Genomic DNA, 27811 nt, shown 5'->3' with positions numbered 1-27811 from the left:
CATGTTTCATGAGCTGAAATTAAGATCCCAGAAGTTTTTCATATACACAAAAAGCATATTTCTCTCAAATTTTCTGCAGAAATTTGTCTACATCCCTGTTCGTGAGCCTTTCTCCTTTGCCAAGATAATCCACCCACCTGACAGCAGTGGCATAGCAAGAAGCTGATTAAACAGCATGGTCATTACACAGGTGCACCTTGTGCTGGGGACAATAAACAGACCCTCTAAAACGTGCAGTTTTGTCACACAACACAATGCCACAGATGTCTCAAGTTTTGAGGGAGCATGCATTGGCATGCTGACTGCCGGAATGTCCACCAGAGCTCTTGTCAGATAATTTAGTGTTAATTTCTCTACCATAAGCCGCCTCCAACATCGATATAGAGAATTTAGGCAATACGTCCAACTGGTCTCACAACAGCAGACCACGTATAACCATGCCAGCCCACGACCTCCACAACCGTCTTTTTCATCTGCGGGATTGAGACCAGCCACCCGGACAGCTGATGAAAATTAGGATTAATTCTGTCTGTAAGAAAGCCCTTTTGTTGGGAAAATATTTCTGGGCCTGGCTCCCCAATGGGTGGGCCTATGCCTTCCCTGGCCTAACGATGGTTGTGCTCCTGCCCAGTCATGCGAATCCCATATTCCTGCAATTATTTTTTTTCAGTTGAATGATTTCCTTACATGACCTGTAATTGTTGTAAGTTATGTTATATTTTTGTTCAATGTATGTAAAATGTATTGTACAACTAACTTAAATTGTTTTGAGTACTTTACAGTTTTTTTATCCACCCCTGTAAACGTCATTTGCCTAATGATGCGTTAGTGGAGAAGGACTGTCTCATTTCCAACAAGCGCATTTTCATCCAATGTTCACTCTCCTCGCCGACTCTCCCCGATTTAACTTTGACCTTTTTCAGGTGGCGAGAGAGGGCGGCGGAGGAGAAGAGGGCGCAGGAGGTGAGCAAATCTGATTGATAAAAGACCCATGTCTCCCCAAGCCTCGAAGGATCCTTCTCCCCACCGGAGAATTTACATACAGGCCTGTCTCGGGCCAAATAGGATGTCATTAGCCAAGCAAATGTCTTTTAATTATTGAAAAAAACATGAAAAAAATAAAAACCAGTTTGTTTCAAAAACAAGTTTGAAATGAGGTTTTACTGAGTGTTTTTTCTCAAATGTATGCTTTGGCCACTACTACAAATATAGGACTAGCCAACATTATTTGGGTATGAGCAAACCGAATAAGAGCTTTTTAAAATGAGATTTTCACTGGACAGTTACCTTTTAAGGGTGGCGAAGTGAATAGCTGCACATCTTAATTTCACTGACAGCTCACTAAGGAAGTGGATTGACAGGAAAACCAGAGTCCTTTTTCAGACATCCTCCTGTCAGCCCTGTGACTTTCATCAGGTCAGGGAACAAACACATCTTTCAAACATGGTCAATCAGAGAAACCCAATTGGACAGGGAGGAGGAGCCAGGTGAACTCATCCCATTAGAAGGCAAGATTGAATGGTCCTTGACCCCTTCTCTAGCTTATTCACAGCCAGGATCAATATGTGCTTACCTTAACAGCTTCTGTTATTAATAATATACACTGTGTCTGAGATGCAGACGCTGCAGGCATTACACAGCAGCCGGGGTCAATAGGTTGAAGTAATGATGCGGCAGTGGTTTAATATCGGGGCTGCCGAGTTGGCTTTGGGCTGCAGTCAGAGCACGGCGGGGGGATGATCTCTCCACTCGAGGCTTGGAGGGCCTCAATTAGCTCCATCTGATACATACTGGCTGGAATTTTTGTTTAACGTGTCAGTTTTCTCTCTTTCCTTGCAATTAATGAATTGTGGTTGAAATTTAGACTTAGGGTTTTGGAAATAAGGTCAACTGTGTAGCAGTGCTTTGAGAGCATTTATTTACTTGGATTACTCTAATTCTGTTAGTTCAAAAATAGGTAATTGTGTAATGTTTTAATGTGCTAGCCTATGCCTACAGTGCCTCGCAAAAGTATTCATCCTCTTGGTGTTTTTCCTATTTTGTTGCTTTGCAACCTGTAATTTAGATTGATTTTTATTTAGATTTCATGTAATGGACATACAATATAGTCCAAATTGGTGAAGTGAAATGAAAAAAATAACACGTTTCAAATAAATAAAAAATAGGAAAAGTGGTGCGTGCATATGTATTCACCCCCTTTGCTATGACGCCCCTAAATAAGATCTGGTGCCACCAATAACCTTCAGAAGTCACATCATTAGTCAAATAAAGTTCACCTGTGTGCAATCTAAGTGTCACACGATCTGTCACATGATTTCAGTGTATATATACACCTGTTCTGACAGGCCCCAGAGTCTGCAACACCACTAAGCAAGGGGCACCATCAAGCAAGCGGTGCTATGAAAACCAAGGAGCTCTCCAAACAGGTCAGGGACAAAGTTGTGGAGAAGTACAGATCAGGGTTGGGTTATAAAAAAATATCCAAAACTTTGAACATCCCACGGAGCTCCATTTAAATCCATTAATAATAAATGAAAAGAATATGGCACTTCAACAAACCTGCCAAGATGGGGCCGCCCAACAAAACTCACGGACCAGGCAAGGAGGGCATTAATCAGAGAGGCAACAAAGAGACCAACGATGACCCTGAAGGTGCTGCAAAGCTCCACAGTGGAGATTGGAGTATCTGTCCATAGGACCACTTTATGCCGTACACTCCACAGAGCTGGGCTTTTTGGAAGTGGCCAGAAAAAAATAAGCAAACATGTTTGGTGTTTGCCAAAAGGCATGTGGGAGACTCCCCAAACATATGGAAGAAGGTACTCTGGTCAGTTGAGACTGAAATGGAGCAATTTGGCCATCAAGGAAAATGCTATGGCTGGCGCAAACCCAACACCTCCCGTCACCCCGAGAATACCATTCCCACAGTGAAGCATGGTGGTGGCAGCATCATGCTGTGGAGATGTTTTTCATCGTCAGGGACTGGGAAACTGGTCAGAATTGAAGGAATGATGGATGGTGCTAAATACAGGGAAATTCTTGAGGGAAACCTGTTTCAGTCTTCCAGAGATTTGAGACTGGGACTGAGGTTCACCTTCCAGCAGGACAATGACCCTAAGCATACTGCTAAAGCAACACTTGAATGGTTTAAGGGGAAACATTTAAATATCTTGGAATGGCCTAGTCAAAGCCCAGACCTCAATCATTGAGAAACTGTGGTCTGACTTAAAGATTGCTGTACACCAGCGGAACCCATCCAAGTTGAAGGAGCTGGAGCAGTTTTGCCTTGAAGAATGGGCAAAAATCCCAGTAGCTAGATGGTGCCATGCTTATTGAGACTAGAGGTCGACTGATTTTAAGATTTTTCAACGTCGATACCGATTTATTGGAGGACCAAAAAAAGCCAATACCTATATATAAAAAAGATTTGTTAAATGACAGTTACAACAATATTGAATGAACACTTATTTTAACTTACTATAATACATCAATAAAATCAATTTAGCCTCATAATGAAACATGTTCATTTTGGTTTAAATAATGCAAAAACAAAGTGTTGGAGAAGAAAGTAAAAGTGCAGTATGTGCCATGTAAGAAAGCTAACGTTTATGTTCCTTGTTCAGAACATGAGAACATATGAAAGTTGTTGGTTCCTTTCAACACGAGTCTTCAATATTCCTAGGTAAGATGTTTTAGGTTGTAGTTATTATAGGACTATTTCTCTGTACGATTTGTATTTCATATACCTTTGACTATTGGATGTTCTTATAGGCATTTTAGTATTGCCAGTGTAACAGTATAGCTTCCGTCCCTCGCTTCGCCGCTACCAGGGCTCGTACCAGGAACACATCAACAACAGCCACCCTCGAAGCAGCGCTACCCATGCTGAGCAAGGGGAACAAGTATTCCAAGTCTCTCAGAGCGAGTGACGTTTGAAACGCTATTAGCACGCACCCTGCTAACTAGCTAGCCATTTCACATCGGTTACACCAGCGTATTCTCTGGAGTTGATAGGCTTGAAGTCATAAACAGCGCAATGCTTGAAGCACAGTGAAGAGCTGCTGGCCAAACGCACGAAAGTGCTGTTTGAATGAATGCTTACGAGCCTGCTGGTGCCTACCGTCGCTCAGACTGCTCTATAAAATCATAGACTTAATTATAACATAACACACACAAATACGAGCCTTAGATCATTAATATGGTAAAATCCGGAAACTATAATTTTGAAAACAAAACGTTTATTCTTTCAGTGAAATAAAATACGAAACGGTTCTGTATCTAATGGATGGCATCCCTAAGTTTAAGTTTAATGCTAGCTAGCAACTTACCTTTGCTTCTTCCTGCATTTGCGTAACAGGCAGGCTCCTCGTGAGGCACGTGGTTAGAGCGTTGGACTAGTTAACCGTAAGGTTGCAAGATTGAATCACTGAGCTGACAAGGTAAAAATCTGTCGTGCTTCCCCTGAACAAGGAAATTAACCCACCGTTCCTAGGACGTCATTGAAAATGTGTTCTTAACCGACTTGCCTCGTTAAATGAAGTTGTGTAAAAAAAATAATAAAAAAATAGGCAAAATCGGTGTCCAAAAATACCGATTTCCGATTGTTATGAAAACTTAAAATTGGACCTAATTAATCGGCCATTCCGATTTAATCGGTCGACCTCAAATAAAGACATACCCCAAGAGACTTGCAGCTGTAATTGCTGCAAAAGGTGGTTCTACAACGTATTGGCTTTGGGGAGGTGAATAGTTTTTTTGTCTTATTTCTGGTTTGTTTCACAAAAAATATTTAGCATCTTCAAAGTGGGTAGGCATATTGTGTAAATCAAATGATACAAACCCCTCAAATCAATTTTTTAATTCCAGGTTGTAAGGCAACTAAATAGGAAAAATGCCAAGGGGCTGAATACTTTCGCAAGCCACTGTATATCACCTCCAATAGTCTCCCAATTGCCTCAGTCATTGGCATGTAGTAGAGGGACTGGGACATTGTGAAATGATGTACCTTTAGGCTGTTGTCAAGGTGTGTGTTAACATGAGTAGCAGGTTGTTTTTAATAACATGTTACCTCGGAAGTACCTCTGTATTCCTCCAGTAGTAAAATAAGAATGGCGGCCCAGCTGTTTTCTCAACTTCCTCCTTGCTGCATGTTTAGGGTAAGAGTGGGTGTAACTAATTACATTCTTGTGTAGACCTGGCCCATCTTCCCATGCCATCTATGGGATTAACCTCAGCATTTCCTCGCTGGGGACACAGAGGGGCTAGAGAGCAGCATAATTCTCTAATTTAACATGATCATCTCAATGCCCCCCTGAAATGTGATGTACTGGTGTGCAGTGCAGTAAGCTGCACGTAACCTAACAGTAAGTAGCTCAGTGTGCAGTACTACGAGGTTATATGAACTGATGGTTATATATATATTGTCAGTGCCTTAAAGGTCTCGAACAGTCATTCTGATTCCCATGTAAAACAACATTTTTAAGTGACTAAAATATCACCCCTGAACTGTTTTTTGTTTACTTTTCTGTTCTCTATTTGCTCTTTTTTCATATTTCTATACAAGTGTTAAATTGATTATTAAAACAATGACGTTGAGCATTATGATGAAGTTGTTATAGCCATGAGAGAAAAAGTATACCTACCAGGATGTTTGAAAAGAGTGAGCGGAGAGCTAATATATATATATATTTTTATTTCACCTTTATTTAACCAGGTAGGCCAGTTGAGAACAAGTTCTCATTTACAACTGCGACCTGGCCAAGATAAAGCATAGCAGTGCGACAAAAACAACACTACGTTACAAATAAACAAATGTACAGTCAATAACACAAAATAAAATAAAAATAGAATCTATGTACAGTTTGTGCAAATGTAGAAGCGTAGGGAGGTAGGAACTAAGTAGGAAAATAATTACAACTTAGCATTAATACTGGAGTGATATAAAGTTGAAGTTTACATGCACCTTACATACACTGTAGCCAAATACAATTAAAATCCGTTTTTCACAATTCCTGTCAGTAAAAATTCCCTGTTTTAGGTCAGTTAGGATCACCACTTTATTTTAAGAATGTGAAATATATTTTCTTTCAGCTTTCATTTCTTTAATCACATTCCCAGTGGGTCAGAAGTTTACATACACTCAATTAGTATTTGGTAGCATTGTCTTAAACAATTTAAACTTGGGTCAAACATTTTGTGTAGTCTTCCACAAGCTTTCCACAATAAATTGGGTGACCTTTGGCCCATTCCTCCTGACAGAGCTGGTGTAACTGACTCAGGTTTGTTGGCCTCCTTGCTCGCACACGCTTTTACAGTTCTGCCCACACATTTTCTGTAGGATTGAGGTCAGGGCTTTGTGATGGCCACTCCAATACTTTGACTTTCTTGTCCTTTAGCCATTTTGCCACAATTTTGGAAGTATTGTCCATTTGGAAGACCCATTTGCGAACATGCTTTAACTTCCTGACATGTCTTGAGATGTTCATTAATTGAGATGTTCTTCAATATATCCACATAATTTTCCTTCCTTATGAGGTCATCTATTTTGTGAAGTGCACCAGTCCCTCCTGCAGCAAAGCACCCCCACAACATGATGCTACCACTCCTGTGCTTCACGGTTGGGATGGTGTTCTCCCCCTTTCTCCTCCAAACTTAAGTGGTCATTATGTCCAAACAGCTTTATTTTTGTTTCATCAGACCAGAGGACATTTCTCCAAAAAGTACGATCTTTGTCCCCATGTGCAGTTGCAAACCGAAGTCTGGCTTTTTTTATGGCGGTTTTGGAGCAGTGGCTTCTTCCTTGCTGAGCGGCCTTTCAGATTATGTCGATATAGGACTTGTTTTACTGTGGATATAGATACTTTTGTACCTGTTTCCTCCAGCATCTTCACAAGGTCCTTTGCTGTTGTTCTGGGATTGATTTGCACTTTTCGGACCAAAGTATGTTCATCTCTAGGAGGCAGAATGCGGCTCCTTCCTGACCGGTATGACGGCTGCGTGGTCCCATGGTGTTTATACTTGCGTAGTATTGTTTGTACTGATGAACGTGGTACCTTCAGGCATTTGGAAAATGCTTCCAAGGATGAACCAGACTTGTGATGGTATACAATTTGTTGACACTTACTCGTGTCACGACAAAGTAGATGTCCTAACCAACTTTCCAAAACTATAGTTTGTTAAAACTACCCATCCCGGATCCGGTATATTTGTCATCAGCAACTGCTGAATAGCATAGCGCAACAGTCAAATAATATTACTAGAAAATATTCATATTCATGAAATCACAAGTGAAATATAGCGAAACACAGCTTAGCCTTTTGTTAATCACCCTGTCATCTCAGATTTTGAAATTATGCTTTGCAAAAAAAGCAATCCAAGCGTTTAAGTTTATCGATAGCCTAGCATAGCATTATGTACACTTAGCATCAGGAAGCTTGGTCACAAATCAGAAAAGCAATCAAATGAACCATTTACCTTTGATCTTCGGATGTTTTCACTCACGAGACTCCCAGTTAGAGGCCTTTATTTTGAAGAATATATCTAAAGGCTGTAGACACCTTAGGGAAGCCATAGAAAAAGGAACCTAAGCTGTCAATTATATGCATATTCTAGCATCTGGTCCTGAGAAATAGGCCGTTTACTTTGGGAACGTTACTTTTCCAAACATAAAAATAGTGCCCCCTAGCTACAAGAGATTAACAAGAAATTTGTGGAGTGGTTGAAAAAAAGAGTTTATGACTCCAATCTAACTGTATGTAAACTTCCGACTTCAACGGTATGTGCATATGATGATGTGCAAGTAAAGATACTGGGGAGCAAGATTAAGTAATAATATGGGGTTGAGGTAGTCGGGTGTGCTATTTACAGATTGGCTGTGTACAGGTACAGTGATCGGTAAGCTGCTCTGACAGCTTATGCTTAGTTAGAGAGCGAGATACAAGTCTCCAGCTTCAGATTTTTGCAATTTGTTCCAGTCATTGGCAGCAGAGAATTGGAAGGAAAGGCAGCCAAAGGAAGTGTTGGCTTTGGGGATGACCAGTGCAATATACCTGCGGTGGGTGTTGCTATCCAGTTTGCTGAGTAGTGTGTTGGGGGCTATTTTGTAAATGACATCACCGAAGTCGAGGATCGGTAGGATAGTCAGTTTTACGAGGGTGTGTTTTGCGGCATGAGTGAAGGAGGCTTTGTTGCGAAATAGGAAGCTGATTCTAGATTTAATTTTGGATTTGAGATTCTTAATGTGAGTCTGGAAGGAGAGTTTACAGTCTAACCAGACTACTAGGTATTTGTAGTTGTCCACATATTCTAGATCAGAACCGTCCAGAGTAGTGATGCTAGTCAGGTGGTAGGTTGCAGGCAGTAATCGGTTGAAGAGCATGCACTTAGTTTTACTAGCATTTAAAAGCAGTTGGAGTCCACGGAAGGAGTGTTGTATGGCGTTGAAGCTCGTTTCAAGGTTTGTTAGCACAGTGTCCAAAGAGGAGCCAGATGTATACAGAATGGTGTCGTCTGGGTAAAGCATCAGAGAATCACCAGCAGCAAGAGCGACATACGATTTGGCACACTGGACTCTATCTGTGAAGTAGTTGGTGAACCAGGCGAGGCAGTCATTTGAGATGCCAAGGCTATGAAATTAGCCTTGAAATGTTGAAAATGATCGATTATTGTAGATATATCCGTGGTGACAGAGGAGGTGCTCTTATTCTCCATGGGCTTTACAGTGTCCCAAAACCTTTTGGAATTAGTGCTACAGGAAGCAAATTTCTGTTTGAAAAAGCTAGCCTCAGCTTTCCAAACTGAATGAATATATTGGTTCCCGCCTTCCCTGAAGAGTTCCATATCGCGGGGGCAATTCGATGCTAATGCAGAATGCCACAGGATGTTTTTGTGCAATCTAGTCTGGGATGAACCAAGAGCTGTATCTCTTCTTAGTTCTACATTTTTTTGAATGGGGCATGAGATGGAGAGGAAAGCTCTTTTGAAGAGCAACCAGGCATCCTCTACTGATGGGATGAGGTCATTACCCTTCCAGGATACACGGACCAGGTCGGTTAGAAATGCCTGCTGTCTGTCTGAAGTGTTTTATGGAGTGTTTGACAGTGATGAGGGGTGGTCATTTGACCGCGGACCCATTACGCACGCAGGCAATGAGACAGTGATTGCTGAGATCCTGGTTGAAGACAGCAGAGGTGTATTTGGATGGAAAGTTGGTCAGGATGTTACCTAAGAGGGTGCCCATGGTTACTGATTTTGGGTTGTACCTGGTAGGTTCCTTGATAATTTGTGTGAGATTGGGGGCATCAAGCTTAGATTGTCGGATGGCCGGGGTGTTAAGCATATCCCAGTTTAGGTCACCTAAACTCTCAAGGGGGTGTGGGACGGTAGCGTCCCACCTGGCCAACATCCGGTAAAATTGCAGAGCGCCAAATTCAAAGACAGAAATACTCATTATAAAAATTCATAAAACATACAAGTGTTGTACATCGGTTTAAAGATGAACTTCTTGTTAATCCAACCACGGTGTCAAATTTAAAAAATGCTTTGCGGCGAAAGAATACCATGCGATTATCTGAGAACAGCACTCAGCAGACAAATCATTTCAAACAGTTACCAGCCAAGTAGAGGAGTTACATTTTATCACTATTTCTGACTTGTGTATCACTTACCTTTGATCTTCATATGGTTGCGTTCACAAGACTCATTTACTCAATAAATGTTAGTTTTGTTCGATAAAGTCCCTCTTTATATCCAAAAACCTCAGTTTTGTTCGCATTTTGTTCAGTAATCCACAGACTCAAAGTATCCGTAAACTTTATAGAAACATGTCAAACAATGTTTATAATCATTCCTCAGGTTGTTTTTAGTCATAATAATCAATAATATTTCAACCGGACAAAAGCTTCGTCAATTTAAAAGGAAAACCAGAAAGGTGTGCCTCTGGGACACTGCAGTGTCCACTCATTCAGTGGTCTTACTCCCTCATTTTTCAGATTACAAGCCTGACACAATTTCTAAAGACTGTTGACATCTAGTGGAAGCCATAGGAAGTACAATTAAAGTCCTATGTCAATGGAATCCGTATAAGCAGTCAATGGAAAACTACAAACATAAAAATATTTAAAAATATTTTTCTCAGGTTTTTATCTGCCATATCAGTTCTTATACTCACATACTCACAGACATAATTTTAACAGTTTTGGAAACGTTAGATTGTTTTCTATCCTAATCTACCAATTATATACATATCCTAGTAACAGGCAGGTTACCTTGGGCATGCTTTTCATCCGGAGGTGAAAATAGTGCCCCCTACCCTAATGAAGTTTACATGACGAACTCTGAAGATAGTTGTGGGGCAATCAATTCACATATGGTGTCCAGGGCACAGCTGGGGACGGAGGGGTGTCTATAACAAGCGGCAACGGTGTGAGACTTGTTTCTGGAAAGGTGGATTTTTAAAAGAAGAACCTCAAATTGTTTGGGCACAGACTTGGATAGCCTGCAGAGTTTTGTCATTACTATCTCTGCAGTAGATTGCAACTCCGCCCCCTTTGGCAGTTCTATCTTGTCGGAAAATGTTATAGTTATGGATGGAAATTTCAGGATTTTTGGTGGCCTTCCTAAGCCAGGATTCAGACACGGCTAGGACATCCTGGTTGGCATTGTGTGCTAAAACAAACTTAGAGAGGAGGCTTCTAATGTTAACATGCATGAAACCAATGATTTTACGGTTACAGAAGTCAACAAATGAGAGCGTCTGGAGAATGGGAGTGATGCTGGGGGCTGCAGGGCCTGGGTTAACCTCTACATCACCAGAGGAACAGAAAAGGAGTAGGATAAGAGTACGGCTAAAGGCTAAAAGAACTGGTCATCTCGTGCGTTCGGAACAGAGATTAAAGAGGGCAGGTTTCTGGGCACGGAAGGATAGATTCAAGACAATGTACAGACAAGGGTATGGTAGGATGTGAGTACAGTGGAGGTAAGGCTAGGCATTGAGTGACGATGAGAGAGGTTTTGTCTCTAGAAGCAACAATTAAGCCAGGTGCGGTCATGAGTGGGGGATGGAACAACAGGGCTAGCTAAGGCATATTGAGCAGGGCTGGAGGCTCTGCAGTGAAATAAGACAAAAATGACTAAACAGCAATAGACAAGGCATATTGACATTAGGGAGAGGCATGTGTAGCCAAGTAATCATAGGGTCCAATAACTAGCTAGGCGAGCTGGAGGCACGGAGATTCAGACCGCTAGCAGGCCGGGCCTGCAGACCAGTTGTGATGGATCGGTGGTGGTCCGTGTCGGCAGCAAAGTGTCCAGGCCAAATGGCAATACAGGTATTGAAGCCCAGGGATTATCTAAGGGATTTCTTCAGGTTAGCTGGGACATGGGCGTAGCTTGAGGCTAACTGGTGCTTGCTTTGGGAAAGAAATCCCCTCAGATGGGGGTTTCATTCATATTCATGAGCTCGCCTTGACTGACATCTCTTTGAAACGCTGATGTCAAGCAACTTGGATGCAGTGTTGCAGTAAAATCAAATCAAGCAAATTGGGTGATACTCAAACAACATTAAATTTGCATCAATGAAGTATCATCTCCCGTTTGGCATGTCTCCTGTGATGTGGTTTACAGCAGAACTGACGGAAGTGTTGACATGACAACTGCATCAGCGTTTTGAACGACCACCCTAAAATGTGCAGTTTTGTCACACAACACTGCCACAGATGTCTCAAGTTTTGAGGGAGCATGCAATTGTCATGCTGACTGCAGGAATGTTGACCAGAGCCGTTGCCAGGTAATCTTAATGTTAATCTCCCTACTGTAAACAACTTCAACGTTTTTTAGAGAATTTGGAAGTACGCCCAACCTGCAGACCCTGTGTATAACGTGTGGGCGAGCGGTTTGCTGATGGCGGTGGGGTTATGGTATGGGCAGGCATAAACTATGGACAATGAATTGCGTTTTATCGATGGCAATTCGAATGCACAGTGAGAGCGTGATAAGCTCCTGAGGCCCATTGTCGTGCCATTCATCCGCTGCCGTCACCTCATGTTTCAGCATGATAATGCATGAAGAACTGCAGATATCATAAAGAACTGCAGAAGTTTTGCTACTGCTCTCCACTTTCTGTAGGACAATCGTGTCATGCTGACTCTCAGACTCTGAAAATGAATCAGATGATGAGGAAATTCCTGATTTAGGTAAAAACATTTTCAATGAACTAGCCATTGTGGAGTCTTCTGAAATGGCTCTCAACAATGCTGAATGGGTGTAGACAAAGAAGAGCTCTCCAGTACGTGTACCAAAACATTCAAGGGCCATTTTCTCGAAAGTGTGGTTAAAAGTTTATCGGCTTTCAAAGCAGAATAACTTTTCCATTGTTCCTCAACTGGAGTGTGTGATATACCATTTTCTAGCTCTGAGTCTCTTCTTCTTCAACGTAAAAAAAACACTTTCAAATTTTGCTACATAGGCCCGGAGGATCAAGCCGATCGGTCACAAATAGGATGTGGGAGCACTTCTTATGTGTGCTCAGTTCTAACTGATGAACAGAGGTCCTTGTTTGAATGGTGAAACTGTTTGCTTTGGACCTTCCAACTGAGAGGTCTGCACTCTGAGCAGACAGGGGTTACCCTTACCTCATTGACCTGTCAGTCAAATTAAGTCTGAGTGCAGGTATTTTGCAAAACCCTGCTGATGGGCAGCAGTTACGACTAGGGGTGGGATGAGAAACGGCTGTGTCACGCTCCGATTGTGACAGCCCTGGATGGCAACCCTCCGTAGATAAGTACTTGTAGAGCTCTCAAAGGTTAGAACGCCTTGCCAAACCCCAAGCATTTAGACTCCGTGCACTGGAGCCAAGGGGGAGGGAGTTGCACTCCAGTCTTGTATGTCTGTGCCAAGAGGAGGGGACGTGCCTCTGAAATGGCTGCGCTGTTTACAAATTTGTCTGGGATAATAGTATGGAATGAGCAGTGTTCCCACTTAACGGCTCAACTGCCCAAAACCGCTTGTGGACATTGTCGGTTATAATTCCCTCTGCCCCACAAGTCCCCTCTGCTAAACTACTACTGATGAGTAAATAGTTATTACAAGCTACATGCTCCTTAGCTCTTTGTAAACTGCGGCATGCAGCCAAACTGAAAATAAATGCTAATGAAGGCAATGCACTCTGCAGACCTGCTTTAATCAGTGTACCAGCGTTGGAGAGAGCTTGGGGAGGAGGAGAGTGGGGCAATGATGTTACCTTTAGGTTGAAAAACTGGAAATTAGCTGTAAATTACAGATAAAGGGGAGTGAAAAAACATTTTTTGAAGCAGCAGTACCAGATTAGAGAAACTAATCATTTCATCACGGTGTTCTATCTGGCTTCAATAAATCTTATACTGAAGAAGGGTGCGTTTCATGTTCTCTGCAAGTCAGTCAGAACCTTATTCTCATGCTTCGCTCACACTGGGCCCATGTTCCCCACTGAAAGCCAAACAGAACTGAAAAAGTTTTAGGTTCAGTTTCTGCAGATAAAGGCAATGTAGCAAATGTACCTGACTGAGCGGTCTGAGGAACTGAATCCAGATACAACAACACCTCATTCAGTGTTTTCAAGAAGTATGTAGAGTAGCCAGCCAAATAGAAGAAGTGGCCAGCCATGTGCCATCTGGCCAAGTTTGAATGTTGTTGCAGAAAGCGCTCTATTTTGTTCGCCACTGGTGCATTCTAATGCCTTGATTCCATCTGGAAATTCCAATCAAATCTTATTAGTCACTTGCACCGAATACAGCAGGTGTAGACCTAACAGTGAAATGCCTACTTATTCGCCCCTTACCAACAATACAGTTCAAAAAAAGAAATGCGAATAAGAAATAAAAGTATCAAGTAATTTGAAGAGCAGCAGTATAATAACAATAGAGAGACTATATGCAGGGGGTACCGATACAGATTCAATGTGCGGGGGGCACTGGTTAGTCGAGGTAATTGAGGTAATGTGTACATGTTAGTAGAGTTATTAAAGTAACTATGCGTAGATGATAACAACAGAGTAGCAGCGGTGTAAATGAGTGGGGAGGAGCAAATTGTCCGGGTAGCCATTTGATTAGATATTCAGGAGTCGTATGGCTTCGGGGTAGAAGCTGTTTAGAAGCCTCTTGGACCTAGACTTGGTGCTCCGGTACCCCTTGCCGTGCAGTAGCAGAGAGAACAGTCTATGACTAGGGTGGCTGGAGTCTTTGACAATCTTTAGGGCCTTCCTCTGACTCAGCCTGGTATAGAGGTTCTGCATGGCAGGAAGCTTTGCCCCAGTGATGTACTAGGCCGTACACACTACCCTCTGTAGTGCCTTGCAGTCGGAGGCCGAGCAGTTGCCATACTGAGCACTGATGCAACCAGTCAGGATGCTCTCAATGGTGCAGCTGTAGAACCTTTTGAGGATCTGAGGACCCATGCCAAATCTTTTCAGTCTCCTGAGGGGGGAATAGGTTTTGTTGTGCCCTCTTCACGACTGTCTTGGTGTGCTAAGACCATGTTAGTTTGTTGGTGATGTAGACACCAAGGAATTTGAAGCTCTCAACCTGCTCTACTAATCACTAATTCACAGCCAAATTATTGAGTATTTTATCAAGTTTACCTCCCAGATTGGAAAAATGTGTGGTATTGTGTATAAAGACATGACTTTACAATTTTGAATTACTGAAAATGTTTGAATTCAGTGTATTGTTAGTAGTTTTGGATATTGTCTAATGTTCTCTCTAAGTAAGAGAACATACATTTTTTAAAAACATTTTAACCTGTCTTCTCGAGATTTAAGTCTTACTTAGTTTTACTGCAAGATATGAATTCCCACAATGATGTTTGTTCTTTAAATGATGTAGTTTATTAAAACACGAAAAATTAAGTACATAGCCCTCATTATCTTGAAAAATGAAATGTTTTGTTTTTCCAGGTTTCTGTTTTTCAATTTGTTTCAGGTTTATACTTGCAAAATCACACTTTTTATACTGAACAAAAATAAAAAAGCAACCATTTCAATGTTTTTACTGAGTTACACTTAATATAAGGAAATCTGTCAATTGAAATAAATTCATTAGACTCTAACCTATGGATTTCACTTCACTGGGCAGGGATGGCCCACTGGGGAGCCATGCCTAGCAAATCAGAATGAGTTTTTCCCCACAAAAAGTCTTTATTACAGACCAAAAGACACCTCAGCACCCCTTCTTTCTGACAAATCCACAGAAGATCTGAAGAAGCCAGATGTGAAGGTCCCGGGCTGTCTGTGGTTGTGTGGCCAGTTGGATGTACTGCCAAATTATTTAAAACAACGTTGGAGGCGGCTTATGGTATAGAAGTTAATATAAAATGATCTGGTGGGCTGTCCTGCAGTCAGCATGCTAATTGCACGCTCACTCAAAATTTGAGAATGTGGCATTAGGTTGTGTGATGAAACTGCACATTTTAGATTGGTCTTTTGTCCCCAGCACAAGGTGCACCTGTGAACGGGTCATGCTGTTTAATCAGCTTCTTGATTAAATTTATCTGCAGATAATCGTTAAAAAGCCTACCAGTAGCTTATGCAAATTAGGGAGCCGAATGAACAGCTCTCTCACCGATGCGATTCGGGCAGACGATAGTCACTCACTTTAGCATCACTGTCTGGCAAGCCCCGACATCCTAGTAAAGGAAAACCTTTGGTTTACTTATCCCGATGCGATACAATGGACATGATTTATGAATGGCAACGCGGGATAGTGGAAACCCCAACTTAATTGGGTCTATAATCAAAAGCCTAACTGTTAAATGTGCCTGACTTTATAAATCGTCCGTACTGTATATATCTACAGAAATAAGACCGATCCTGTTTAGTGTTTGTTTAATAGCCTACTGATTCCGTGAGCACCAAGCCTCACTCAACCACAACATGTCAGATGATAAACGATTTCACAAATGTAACAGTTTTTAATCTTGCGTTGCTGTAATAAAGGCTTTACATTTTTTCCCCCGTTAGAACAGGCTCTCTGGTATTATTCATAATTTATTTCGGGTTTACACTTATCCAAACTGTCAAAAATAATATTTATAATAATAGTAACACTCCTTTTTTCTTGATATCCTTTGTATTGTTATTATTACTATTATTATTATGATCATAAGTAATGTCATTATCATTAGTAGGTTTAATATAGCAGCCTTGTATAACCAGCATCAAGCTGCAGGCCTAAGAGCGGATCCTGTTGAGTCTTAATACCGTCACTTAATTATATTTCCTATATTTCAATCATTACAGTACTGTAGCCTATATACTGTATCAATCAATCATTCATTCGTTCATGTCATCACACAGCATACGAGTCATTCATGATTTGAAATGAAATCAAGCATTTTAGTTTTAAAGTAGAATGACCCTTGAATAGTTAACGTGAACAATAAATAAACCTTTCCATTTTGGAAATTGCATTCACAAATTAATGTGACTGTTTTTAGTCTTTGCTGTATAAAAAAGGCTTTTCAAAAAACCTAAACTTGACAACTGACTCTGGTATGCTTATAATTTATTTAGTGTTTACCTTGTTCCAAACGGTCATGTTAATGATATTGTGATCTATACAGCACCTATTTGGCACATATACTATGCATGCAGCTCCTTACCTTATTTTTCTTGATCTCACAACTAATCAAATTTATTCCACACATCTGACTTCCTCTTTTACAACCAGTAAACATTCCCCCGTTATGAGTTTCACGTCCTCTGCATCCATTTTTCTGTTACGGTGTATGGAAGATTGTTCTAATTTATTGATGTGATTATGATATGCTTTAGTTTAGGCCCTATTGACTACGTGCATGTGATTCATACGTGTTCCATGTAAAGAGAGCAAGGGTTGAGGCAATGGTATTAAATGAGGGATTTTGGTAACAAAACTTTTCAATCAAATGGCTGTAATTATGTTGCAGCTTCAGCAACACAGACAGCGTGATCAACACTGTTCTGTTGTGGTTGCTGCAGCAGGGTGTGAGAGCGAGACAACGGGTGCTAGTCACACATTCACTCGCTGTTTTAACGCAGCGCAGCAAGTTTGAGCCCGGCTCAGCACAGTCTAATCATTTGCGGTCGGACTCTAGTCATTTGTGTGTCTTAATTATTTCATCAAAGAGTGCTCTTAAGCATTAGACAACCTCAGTGCCTATATTTGATTAAAACACATAGGATTTGTCTATATATGGAAACACACACTTTTAAAAACAACAAATGACTCGGTCGACCGATCATTTTGTTGTTGTTGTAGTGGACAGCCCAAATTAGGTTGTGTATTTTGACTCATCCGTTACCACATTACATGGGAAGTGCAAATTCATGACCACCATGCTCTCCTCCTTGTAAAGAAGTTTAGGTCCAAAATAAGCCCATTGTGCAGTTGGACTGCTCGTGTCTCTGCGTTCGTCTTTTACAGACACCCATCAGAGCAGTGCAATACTGATAAAAGCATCTGTCTTTTGTAGCACTCAGTCTTTCATTGCTGACTTCTCTCTCTTCTCTACCAAGGGCTTTATGTAATTGGAAAGATAAAATAAAAGATGCTAAAGGGTGCTTATTCCTACGAGAATGCTAAATGAATTATGTCATTACCACTCTGTGGGCCTATTCTGTAATCATAATCACCCCCATTGGGATTATTTTGGACATATTTGACGAGAGTGAAACCTCACGCATTGCCTCTGCATTTCCCTGTCATCATTTGCTTTGTGACTAACAGGCGCCTATCCTATCAATAGATTGCTAGAAGATCATTCTAGCGGGAGAGGGCTCGACTGAATATCGTATTGAAACTTTTAAATGAAAATTAGCCTAGTTAATATGAATTGGAAAATGTAACCGTCTGATTTAGCCGACAGCCGTCACTAATGGGGAAACACTGATCATTGCTGGTGTTTCAATGTGCAGTAGGACTGCTCTCATGTCTCTGCATACAAACACCCATCAGAGCAGTGCAATACTGATAAAAGCATCTGTCTTTTGTAGCACTCAGTCTTTCATTGCTGACTTTTCTCTCCTCTCTACCAAGGGCTTTATGTAATTGGAAAGATAAAATAAAAGATGCTGAAGGGTGCTTATTCCTACGAGAATGCTAAATGAATTGTCATTACCACTCTGTGGGCCTATTCTGTAATCATAACCATCCCTTCTGGCTGGGACATTGTCCTTAAGCTTTCTAATGTGTGTCAATATTAACATAGGCTAGCTGTTGGTGTAATGGCACGTTGAGTACGAAAGTCTACCTTTTTCAATACCCACCCGGCACCTAGAACATTATTCAGTTCTGGTTCGGTTATCAAGTCCAGGCCTGTCCTCCAGGCTTAACCACACATGATACGGTCAGTTGTTTTCAGAGCATTCATTTTTTTTACACAGTTGCCCGCTGTCAGATCTAGACTTTTCCACCGCTGGACTGTTGTACCAATTTAATTGGAATGGCCGATTTAATTAGGGCCGATTTCAAGTTTTCATAACAATCGGAAATCGGTATTTTTGGACACTGATTAAAAAATAAAAAAAACATTTGATTTATTATTATATATATTTTTTTACACCATTTAATCTTTATTTAACTAAGCAAGTCAGTTAAGAACACATTCTTATTTTCAATGACGGCATAAGAAACAGTGGGTTAACTGCCTAGTTCAGGGGCAGAACAATAGATTTTCACCTTGTCTGCTCGGGGGATCCAATCTTGCAACCTTACAGTTAACTATTCCAACGCAATAACAACCTGCCTCTCGTTGCAGGAGACTGCCTGTTATGCGAAAGCAGTAAGCCAAGGTAAGTTGCTAGCTAGCATTAAACTTATCTTATAAAAAACAATCAATCAATCATAATCATTAGTTAATTACACATGGTTGATGATATTACTAGATATTATCTAGCGTGTCCTGCGTTGCATATAATCTGACTGGGCAGACAAGCGTACAAGTATCTAAGTAATATTAGTAGCGGTGGTAGGCAGAAGCAGGTGCGTAAACATTCATTCAAACAGCACTTTAGTGCGTTTTGCCAGCAGCTCTTCGGTGTGCGTCAAGCATTGCGCTATTTATGACTTCATATGCCTATCAACTCCCGAGAGTTGAGGCTGGTGTAACAAAGTGAAATGTCTAGCTAGTTAGCGCGTGCTAATAGCGTTTCAAACGTCACTCGCTCTGAGCCTTGGAGTGGTTGTTCCCCTTGCTCTGCATGGGTAACGCTGCTTCAAGGGTGGCTGTTGTGTTCCTGGTTCGAGCCCACGGAGGAGTGAGGAGAGGGGCGGAAGCTATACTGTTACACTGGCAATACTAAAGTGCCTATAAGAACATCCAATAGTCAAAAGGTATATGAAATACAAATGGTATAGAGGGAAATAGTCCTATTATAACTTCAAACTAAAACGTCTTAACTGGGAATATTGATGACTCATGTTAAAAGGAACCACCAGCTTTCATATGTTTTCATGTTCTGAGCAAGGAACTGAAACATTAGATTTCTTACATGGCACATATTGCACTTTTACTTTCTTCTCCAACACTTTGTTTTTGCATTATTTAAACCAAATTTAATCTTTCAGTATTGATTTTATCGATGTATTATATTAAGTTAAAATAAGTGTTCATTCAGTATTGTAATTGTCATAATAAATAAATAATCGTCTGATTTAATCGGTATCGGCTTTTTTGGTCCTCCAATAATCGGTATCGGTAACGGCATTGAAAAATCATAATCGGTCGACCTCTAATACAGACTAATGAGAACAATGCACTCCTTCTCTTCCCTCCTGACAGAGAAACCCAATCGGAGGAAGTGAGTTTCAGAGCTGCTGTTTATAGGAGCTGACGACATGTCTTTCAAGTGATTATTTCCACATTGGGCTCCTTTTTGATTCTAGATAAAGTTGCAAGGGTCCAATCAATAGTTTCGTATTACTCTCCTGATGGTCGGAGTTTAGTCACTTAGTCTTATCCTCTTAACATTGACTGCAGTTTGTATTCCTGCGCTCTTCTTTCACCCAAATGCTAAGCCTATAGGAAAATCAATTTGCAGTATACTCTGCTCGATGTGGTTCTTTTGTGCAAATCTTTGAGAGGGGGGAAGAGTTCTTCTCAAAAAGCCTGAGGCTGACAAACTTTCTTATTCACTGGATAGGCCTAGTGCTTCTTTGTTTAGTCGACAGGAATAACACTCGTTTTTATCCACAGGTAAAAAAAACAAAAAACATTGATCTTTTGAATCAGTATCTGTGATGGACTCACTTTTCTAATCCGTTTGCTTTCAACGCTAGTTGTGTTTACAAAACACCAAGATGAATTGTTCTTGCTATCCCAGGAACATACCTAACAGTGCAAAATTGCAAGTCTATTGTTGCGTCTCTCTACTCAACCTTGAACATGATGTACTGTTCCTGGGTTAGCTAGGAGGTGCAAAAGGACTCTGTCAGCAAGCCCCGAATCCTAGGTGATGAAACGCATCACAGCAGCTGCTTGAAAATATTGCAATTAACATGAGAGCTTTGCTAATGAAATTATCATTGACCGTGTTGTAATGTATTATGTTCAACCAGAGAATATTAGTTCTCTGGTTGAACAAGCCCAGTTCTGTGTTCAATGAGCAAGTAGCCTGTTCTGTTCATCTGCATCTGCAATGCCTCTCTCATTGGTTTTTAAGCACACCCAATGTTTGGTCACCATAGCTCCCTGGGGAAGACATTTTATGGCATTTCAATTTATTGACGGGCATTCCATTGATTACCTTTTTTTTAATTGATTAATTGACTGGCATTCAAATGGAATTGACCCGGTTTGTCAGCATGCAATGGCAAGATGGTTTACGTGCAATTGTCCATGGTCCATCTACAGTTGAAGTCTGAGGTTTACATACACTTAGGTTGGAGTCATTAAAACTCATTTTTCAACCACTCCACAAATTTCTTGTTAACAAATTATAGTTTTAGCAAGTCGGTTAGGACATCAACTTTGCATATGACCCAAGTAATTTTTCCAACAATTGTTTACAGACAGATTATTTCACTTATAATTCACTGTATCACAATTCCACTGGTTCAGAAGTTTACATACACTAAGTTGCCTTTAAACAGCTTGGAAAATTCCAGAAAGTTCCGTCAAGCTTGGTCTCAAATGGTTCTTCTAAATGGACAATGACCCCCAAGCATACTTCCAAAGTTGTGGCAAAATGGCTTCAAGACAACAAAGTTAACGTATTGGAGTGGCCATCACAAAGCCCTGACCTCAATCCCATAGAAAATTTGTGGGCAGTTCTGAAAAAGCGTATGCGAGCAAGGAGGCCTGCAAACCTGACTCAGTTACACCAGCTCTGTCAGTAGGAATGGGCCAAAATTGGAAGGCTACCCAAAACGTTTGACCCAAGTTAAACAATTCGAAGGCAATGCTACCAAATACTAATTGAGTGTAATGTAAACTTCTGACCCACTGGGAATGTGATGAAAGAAATAAAAGCTGAAAGAAATCATTCTCTCTACTATTATTCTGACATTTCACATTCTTAAAATAAAGTTATTATCCTAACTGACCTAAGACAGGGAATTTTTACTAGGATTAAATTTCAGGAGTTGTGAAAATGTTTAAATGTATTTGGCAAAGGTGTATGCAAACTTCAACTGTACATGTACTGCACCATGGAACATAGAGCTTCATTTTATGAAATGAGAATAGTCAAAAAGCCATTTCATGACATGTCCCTCCCTTGTCATTATGCTGAAAAAATAACCGTAAGGGCCAGCACAAACCGTTTTTAAATAGCAAGTTGATTGGATGAAAAATACCAAAACCCCTGGTGTGAAGTCATTGGAAAGTATGCTGTAAGAACAGGTGGTTTTACCTCCTTAATGACCCCTGAATGCTTGAAAGCCACCTCCTTGCCTGTTCATGGCTGGATATTTTGGGATGTTTATTGCATACAAAACGTGGGTGAGCTGTAAAGTGTGTGTATTACTGTGAGGCTTTCTCTACAGCCCGTCTATCTGCATTTGTTTGGCGCTCTGTGAGAAATGTTCTGTCAGCTCCGTTGACCCTCATTAGGAACATGGAGCTTTTAAGTCCTTGCGTCTTTTCTGCTTGATCTCAGACAATTGCAAAACATTTTTCTCAAGCTCTTCAAAGCTGATGCTACTTAAAGGGAGCCATTTTGGTGACCTGTTTTCACAGATAAGCTGCCTATTTATTTATATAATTGTGTTTACTCAGCATTAATGACATCCTCCCTGACTACATTGTCAACATGTATTAAATGTCAAGCCTCAGAATTTCCTTAATTTGCATTATCAACCACAGAGTGACGTAGGTTCTCACTATTTTCCTTCCTTAGATTGAGGAAATAAAGCCATGGAGCCAAATATAAACGCAGGGTACTTCGATGAGTCATGCTAACAAAATAAAATGTTATCGGATTAAAAAACAAAAACGTTAATAGCTGGTTTCAGTTTGAAGTATTGGCCATACATTGTTGAGAAGATTTTATTAATAGTTTTCCACATAGAAGTTTTAATATTATTAGTTTCCCTGGGCTTCCTTTTCTTAGCAGGTAGGCTAGTTGTCTCTGTGGTGGTGCAGAACAATTGGTGCTTATTGTCATCACCCTAATGAGTCATGTTTTTGTAATCCTGTCGAGAAAATGGAGTCATATTCTTCAGTTGACATGTAGCTAGGCTATTCAGTCAGTTTCTTTGAAGTTTTGCAATGTTGATTGAACATCCTGTAACAAATGAGAAACAGCTGTGAAAAAATGCCTTTGAATGCTGATTTGTTTTTACATTTGATCAAAAACCGTTTTGTTTATCCTATGTAGATAATATTGGTGGAATAATGATGGATATGTTGGTAAAAGCCAAAAATAGGCCAATATTGGCCAGTAATATTGTTCAACGGATATATTGGTTTTGCTTTACCATCAACACACTCCTTACCCTCAGTTTTATTTGTCTTAGTTAGCTTTCACATGTTCTTTCATGCAACAAGGACAAACCGTTCTAGTGGAACTCAATGTGACGATCGATGCGTTATATTTTCTTTCCCATTATCACAGCAACACCTTTCTCTGCTGTTGTCGCTTTGTGTTTGCTTTCTAGATGCACTGCTCCCGACCATGTGAGTGCTGCTTTTTTACAGTTAGTGATGTTGATGTGTTTGTAGCTGTTTGGTACCATCTTCCCAACCCACGATCACAAATTATCGTGCCATAGACACATCAAATCACATTTTATTGGTCACATACACATGGTTAACAGATGTTATTGAGATTGTAGCGAAATGCTTGTGCTTCTAGTTTCGACAGTGCAGCAGTATCTAACAATTCCACAACAGCTACCTAATACACACAAATCTAAGTAAAGGAATGGAATAAGAAAATGTGTGTATATATGTGTGTGTGTGTGTGTGTGTGTGTGTGTGTGTGTGTGTGTGTGTATAAATACATGTATGAGCAATGACCGAGCGGCATAGGCAAGATGGTATAAAATACAGTATATACATATGGGATGAGTAATGCAAGATATGTAAACATCATTATTAAGTGGCATTATTAAAGTGACTAGTGATCCATTTATTAAAGTGGCCAATGATTTCAAGTCTGTATGTAGGCAGTAGCCTCTTAGTGGTGGCTGTTTTTCAGTCTGATGACCTTGAGAATGAAAAATAGCTTCTATCTTTCGGTCCCAGCTTTGATGCACCTATACTGACTTCGCCTTCTGGATGGTAGCGGGTCGAACAGGCAGTGGCTCGCATAGTTATTGTCCTTGATGATCTTTTTGGCCTTCCTGTGACATCGGGTGCTGTAGGCCTATAGGCGGTCTTGTCGTTGTTGGTGATCAAGTAATATATATCACTAGCACTTTAAACATTGCTACCTAATATAATGTTTACATAACCTACATTATTCATCTCGTATGTATACGTATATACTGTACTCTATATCATCTACTGCATCTTTATGCAATACATGAATCACTAGCCACTTTAACTATGCCACTTTGTTTACATACTCATATGTATATACTGTACTCGATACCATCTACTGTATCTTGCCTATGCCGCTCTGTACCATCACTCATTCATATATCTTTATGTACATATTCTTTATCCCCCTACACTTGTGTGTATAAGACAGTAGTTTTGGAATTGTTAGTTAGATTACTTGTTGGTTATTACTGCATTGTCGGAACTAGAAGCACAAGCATTTCGCTACACTCGCATTAACATCTGCTTTACCATGTGTATGTGACAAATAAAATTAGATTTGATTTGAGCATACTACTGTTGTGTCATCTGCAAACTTGATGATCGAGTTGGAGGTGTGCATGGCCATGCAGTCATGGGTGAACAGGGAGTACAGTCTGTCACGAAATTTGTGACACACACATGAAAAAGTAAATTTTCCCGTGTCCACCACACTATTTTGTTTACAGTGCATTTCAATCACAGATGAAGGTAGTAGGTTCCTTAAGACAGAAATGATAGGAGGGAGGTTGGTCAGGGAGGATGGGTGGGTGTATAACGCAAAGGTCTAGCAACGCAAACATTGGTTGCGTGTTCGAATCATATGATGGATAACTTTAGCATTTTAGTTATCATCTTTGCTGCTACTTATTACGTGTTAACTACTTTGCTAGCATATTGCCTAACCCTACCCCTAACTAGGGCTGGCACAATACCAGTATTGGAATATTTTTTCCATGACAAAAATGAAGACACAAAGCAGACCAAACTCTTTGGTCCTTTTTAAAAACCTGTTTTAAGTAAACTATTGTGTGCTTTTGCTTGGAAAATAAACAAATCTGTGGATGACAACAATGTTTGTTTCCAACCCTAGGGCTGTTTTCCTACAGAAGTTAAATCTGCTTTTTGTTTTGTTTCCTTGCCACAATACTAATGAGTATTGCGATACTGGTATCGTCCCGGCCCTAACCTTAACCCCTACACCTAACCCTCATACCTAACCTTAAACTCCTGGCCTAGCTAACGTTAGCCACCCCCCCCAAAAAAATACTATTTCGTATGCCTGTCACAAATTCAGAATATGTAATTAGTGTCTATTTCGTGATAATCTGTGATAGTGTGGTGCTCTTCCCTGTGGAAACCCATGGCTCGATTGGAAGACACCCTCTCTCTTGTACTCCACCGCCCCTCTCTTGCTTTCTTGCTCCAGCCTTAGTTAACCTCCCATAGGAGAGGAGCCCAAACAGCTTCTATCAAATAGCAGCTAGCCTAGAACCCCAGCAGTGAAGATAAGCACTGCTCTACTGTATAATTACTTTTCTCCCTAAAACTGCTCTACTTTTGATTATAGCTTTGTACCCTTTCTGGGCTCTCTTGTGGAAGAAGTGACTGGAATTGGAATTTAAGCATGGATAGTGCTCTCCATAATCTCCGGGAATTCATTTTATGTGGGGAAATGGGGCATTCAGACACCCACCCATCCCTCTCTTTTCTGTGCATCTCTCTCTAACTTTGTGTCCCTCCTGTCTCTGTCTTTCTCTCTCTCTCTGTGTGTTCAACATGGTGGCTGGGGTCTGTCCTGACTTTGTTTTTCAGTAAATGCGCACGGTATGGTGTACTGCTCTGCTGACCTCCCTCTCCCTCCACTGGTCTGCATACATTTCATTGCATAGTATTTTCTACCCATTTAAAAACACAAGCAGATAGAGGAATACAATCTACGTATGGTTTCCCATGCTTTGAGGGGAGAGAGTGAGAGGTGTCAGAGAAACAAGCAGGGCCTTTATTACCCTACATGAGCACAAACCCTATTGACTAATTGATTGGGTTGTCATGGCCTGCTTTATTACTGCGGAGCCGAGGCCCTGTTGCCTTGGCAGCTCAGTCAGTCAGCTCCAGGTCTGTTGTCAATGGGCTGCAGCGTCACCTAATGAGAAATGGACCCCATGCCTAATCTATAGATTGTTTGTACCGAGAGGCTTATGCTTCTTTTAAAGATGGGCTTTGCTAGCTCTGGCTTTCCATTGTCACCACCAGGAGTGTAGCTCTGCCTTTGCCACAGTTGAGTAATGGGAAATTCTGTCTGGTTAATTTGGTCAGAATTGCAGTGGATTTGTGTGTTTGGTCACTTCAGTTACTGTGGTCTGACATTTTCAGAGGCTTCATTAATCCATACTAGATTGACTCATTTGGTGTTTCCATAGCGTCATATGATATCAGCAGTGCAATTACCAAACTGTGCTGGGAGAGGTGAGATCATAGATTGGAAGGATGAGTGGTGTGTTAATGAATCTTGTCTTGTGCAAACCCTACACACACATGTGTCATCTCCCTTGTTGCTCTCTGTCCCCTGACATCTCTCACAGGGGAGGCTTTATTGGCTCCTTTAGCTATTCCATTAATTAGGGCTTTGTAAACAAATGGGATTTGATCTCCGCCTATGCAACTGCTCTGTATGTTGTATGCATGTGTTGTGTGTACCTACCGAGCCTCTGTGTATTACATTTTTCTGTTAACTCAGAGCCTTTTTGTCATGAATCCCATTTACAGTTTGGACACCTGTGAATGCCTTCATTTGCTTTGATAATGTTTTAGATTAGGTTTGTACATACATTTGCATTCCCAAGTGAGACATTTTTAATCCTTAGCACTTTCGTCCCCAATATAATTCTAGAATGCTGATGTAGATTACTGAGAATATTCAAGATAAAGCTCATTTTCTCACACATTTCAAACACACAGTTCAAAAACAAAGAACAAATGACAATTACAGAAGTTAATTTACTTGTAAAGAGCGCAACCTCTTTAATATGACACCACATTCATGTCAATAGAAATAACAATAATTTTATCTTCCATTGTAGAAAGACACTCACTATCAAACAATAATTAACACTCAACACAACAAAAAACCCTACAGTATTTCAATTGTAGTACATTTCAATAAATGACAGACTCAAAATGTACTAAGTATAATATATTTTACTTATAAATATTATTTACATATTTTTATTTTTTTTATCAAAATGTTACCAGAGGGAAATATATTTCAAAACCCACACAAAGGCTCTTTGATTGACAATGATTCTTACTTCTGTAACAATGCAAGAGACTATTGTTGTTGGCTCCAGAGTGGCGCAGCGGTCTAAGGAACTGCATCTCAGTGCTGGAGGCGTCACTACAGACCCTGGTTCGATTCCATGCTGTATTACACCTGCCTGTGATTGGGAGTCCCTTTGCCCAGCATCGCCCGGGTTAGGGTTTGGCAGGGGTAGGCTGTCATTGTAAATAATAATTTGTTCTTAACTGACTTGCCTAGTTAAATAAATACAAATGTAGATAATGTCTCTAAATAAGATTTAGTACAGACTAGGTCTGACCCAAAATGTTGAAATTGTGGATGTGGTGGCGAAGAAAACTCCCACCTTTTAAAAACAACTCCAAAATCCAGTGCCACTGGATTTTAGGCCTAGGCTGTGTGGTACAAAATTGAATGGTGGGACTTGGGGCAGATGCACTCCATTGAAATGTAGGATCCCCTCTAGGGTGTGTTCTCTCTCTGCTTCCTCTCTCCATGTTCACTCTCCTCTCCCTCCACTCTCCTCTCGCTCCACTCCTCCCTCCCTCTTCCTCCTCGCTCCACATCTCTATCCATCCAATCATCTCTAACTTCTCTTACTTCCTGCCTTCTGCTGCTGAGCCCGGACTCTCCACATCACTTCCTTCACCTTCACTGACCTAGAAGAACAGAGTGGGAGAGGAGCAATCTCCTCTTCTTTTTCTCAACCTTACACACTTCCTAACAATCACCTCTTAGGGATTTCCATAATAAATTGTGTGA

General features: G+C 40.7%; 1 protein-coding gene across 12 annotated transcripts in view; it reads left to right on the top strand.

Moving 5' to 3' along the window:
- LOC135512341 (zinc finger SWIM domain-containing protein 8-like) overlaps positions 1–27811 on the top strand; it is a 212671-nt gene that overhangs the window by 53197 nt on the left and 131663 nt on the right. For all 12 annotated transcript variants that reach the window (XR_010451400.1, XR_010451399.1, XM_064934265.1 and 9 more), the window contains one exon: positions 924–963. Coding sequence is in view for 10 of the 12 variants with exons in the window: in XM_064934265.1 (XP_064790337.1) it covers positions 924–963 (40 nt within the window). In the remaining 2 variants the exon portion in view is untranslated. The remainder of the gene's footprint in view (positions 1–923; positions 964–27811) is intronic.

This window comes from Oncorhynchus masou, chromosome 24 (assembly GCF_036934945.1).
Source record: "Oncorhynchus masou masou isolate Uvic2021 chromosome 24, UVic_Omas_1.1, whole genome shotgun sequence".
Taxonomy (NCBI): Eukaryota; Metazoa; Chordata; class Actinopteri; order Salmoniformes; family Salmonidae; genus Oncorhynchus; species Oncorhynchus masou.
Note: the sequence above shows the minus strand (reverse complement) of the source record. Positions and strands in the feature narration are given on the sequence as shown.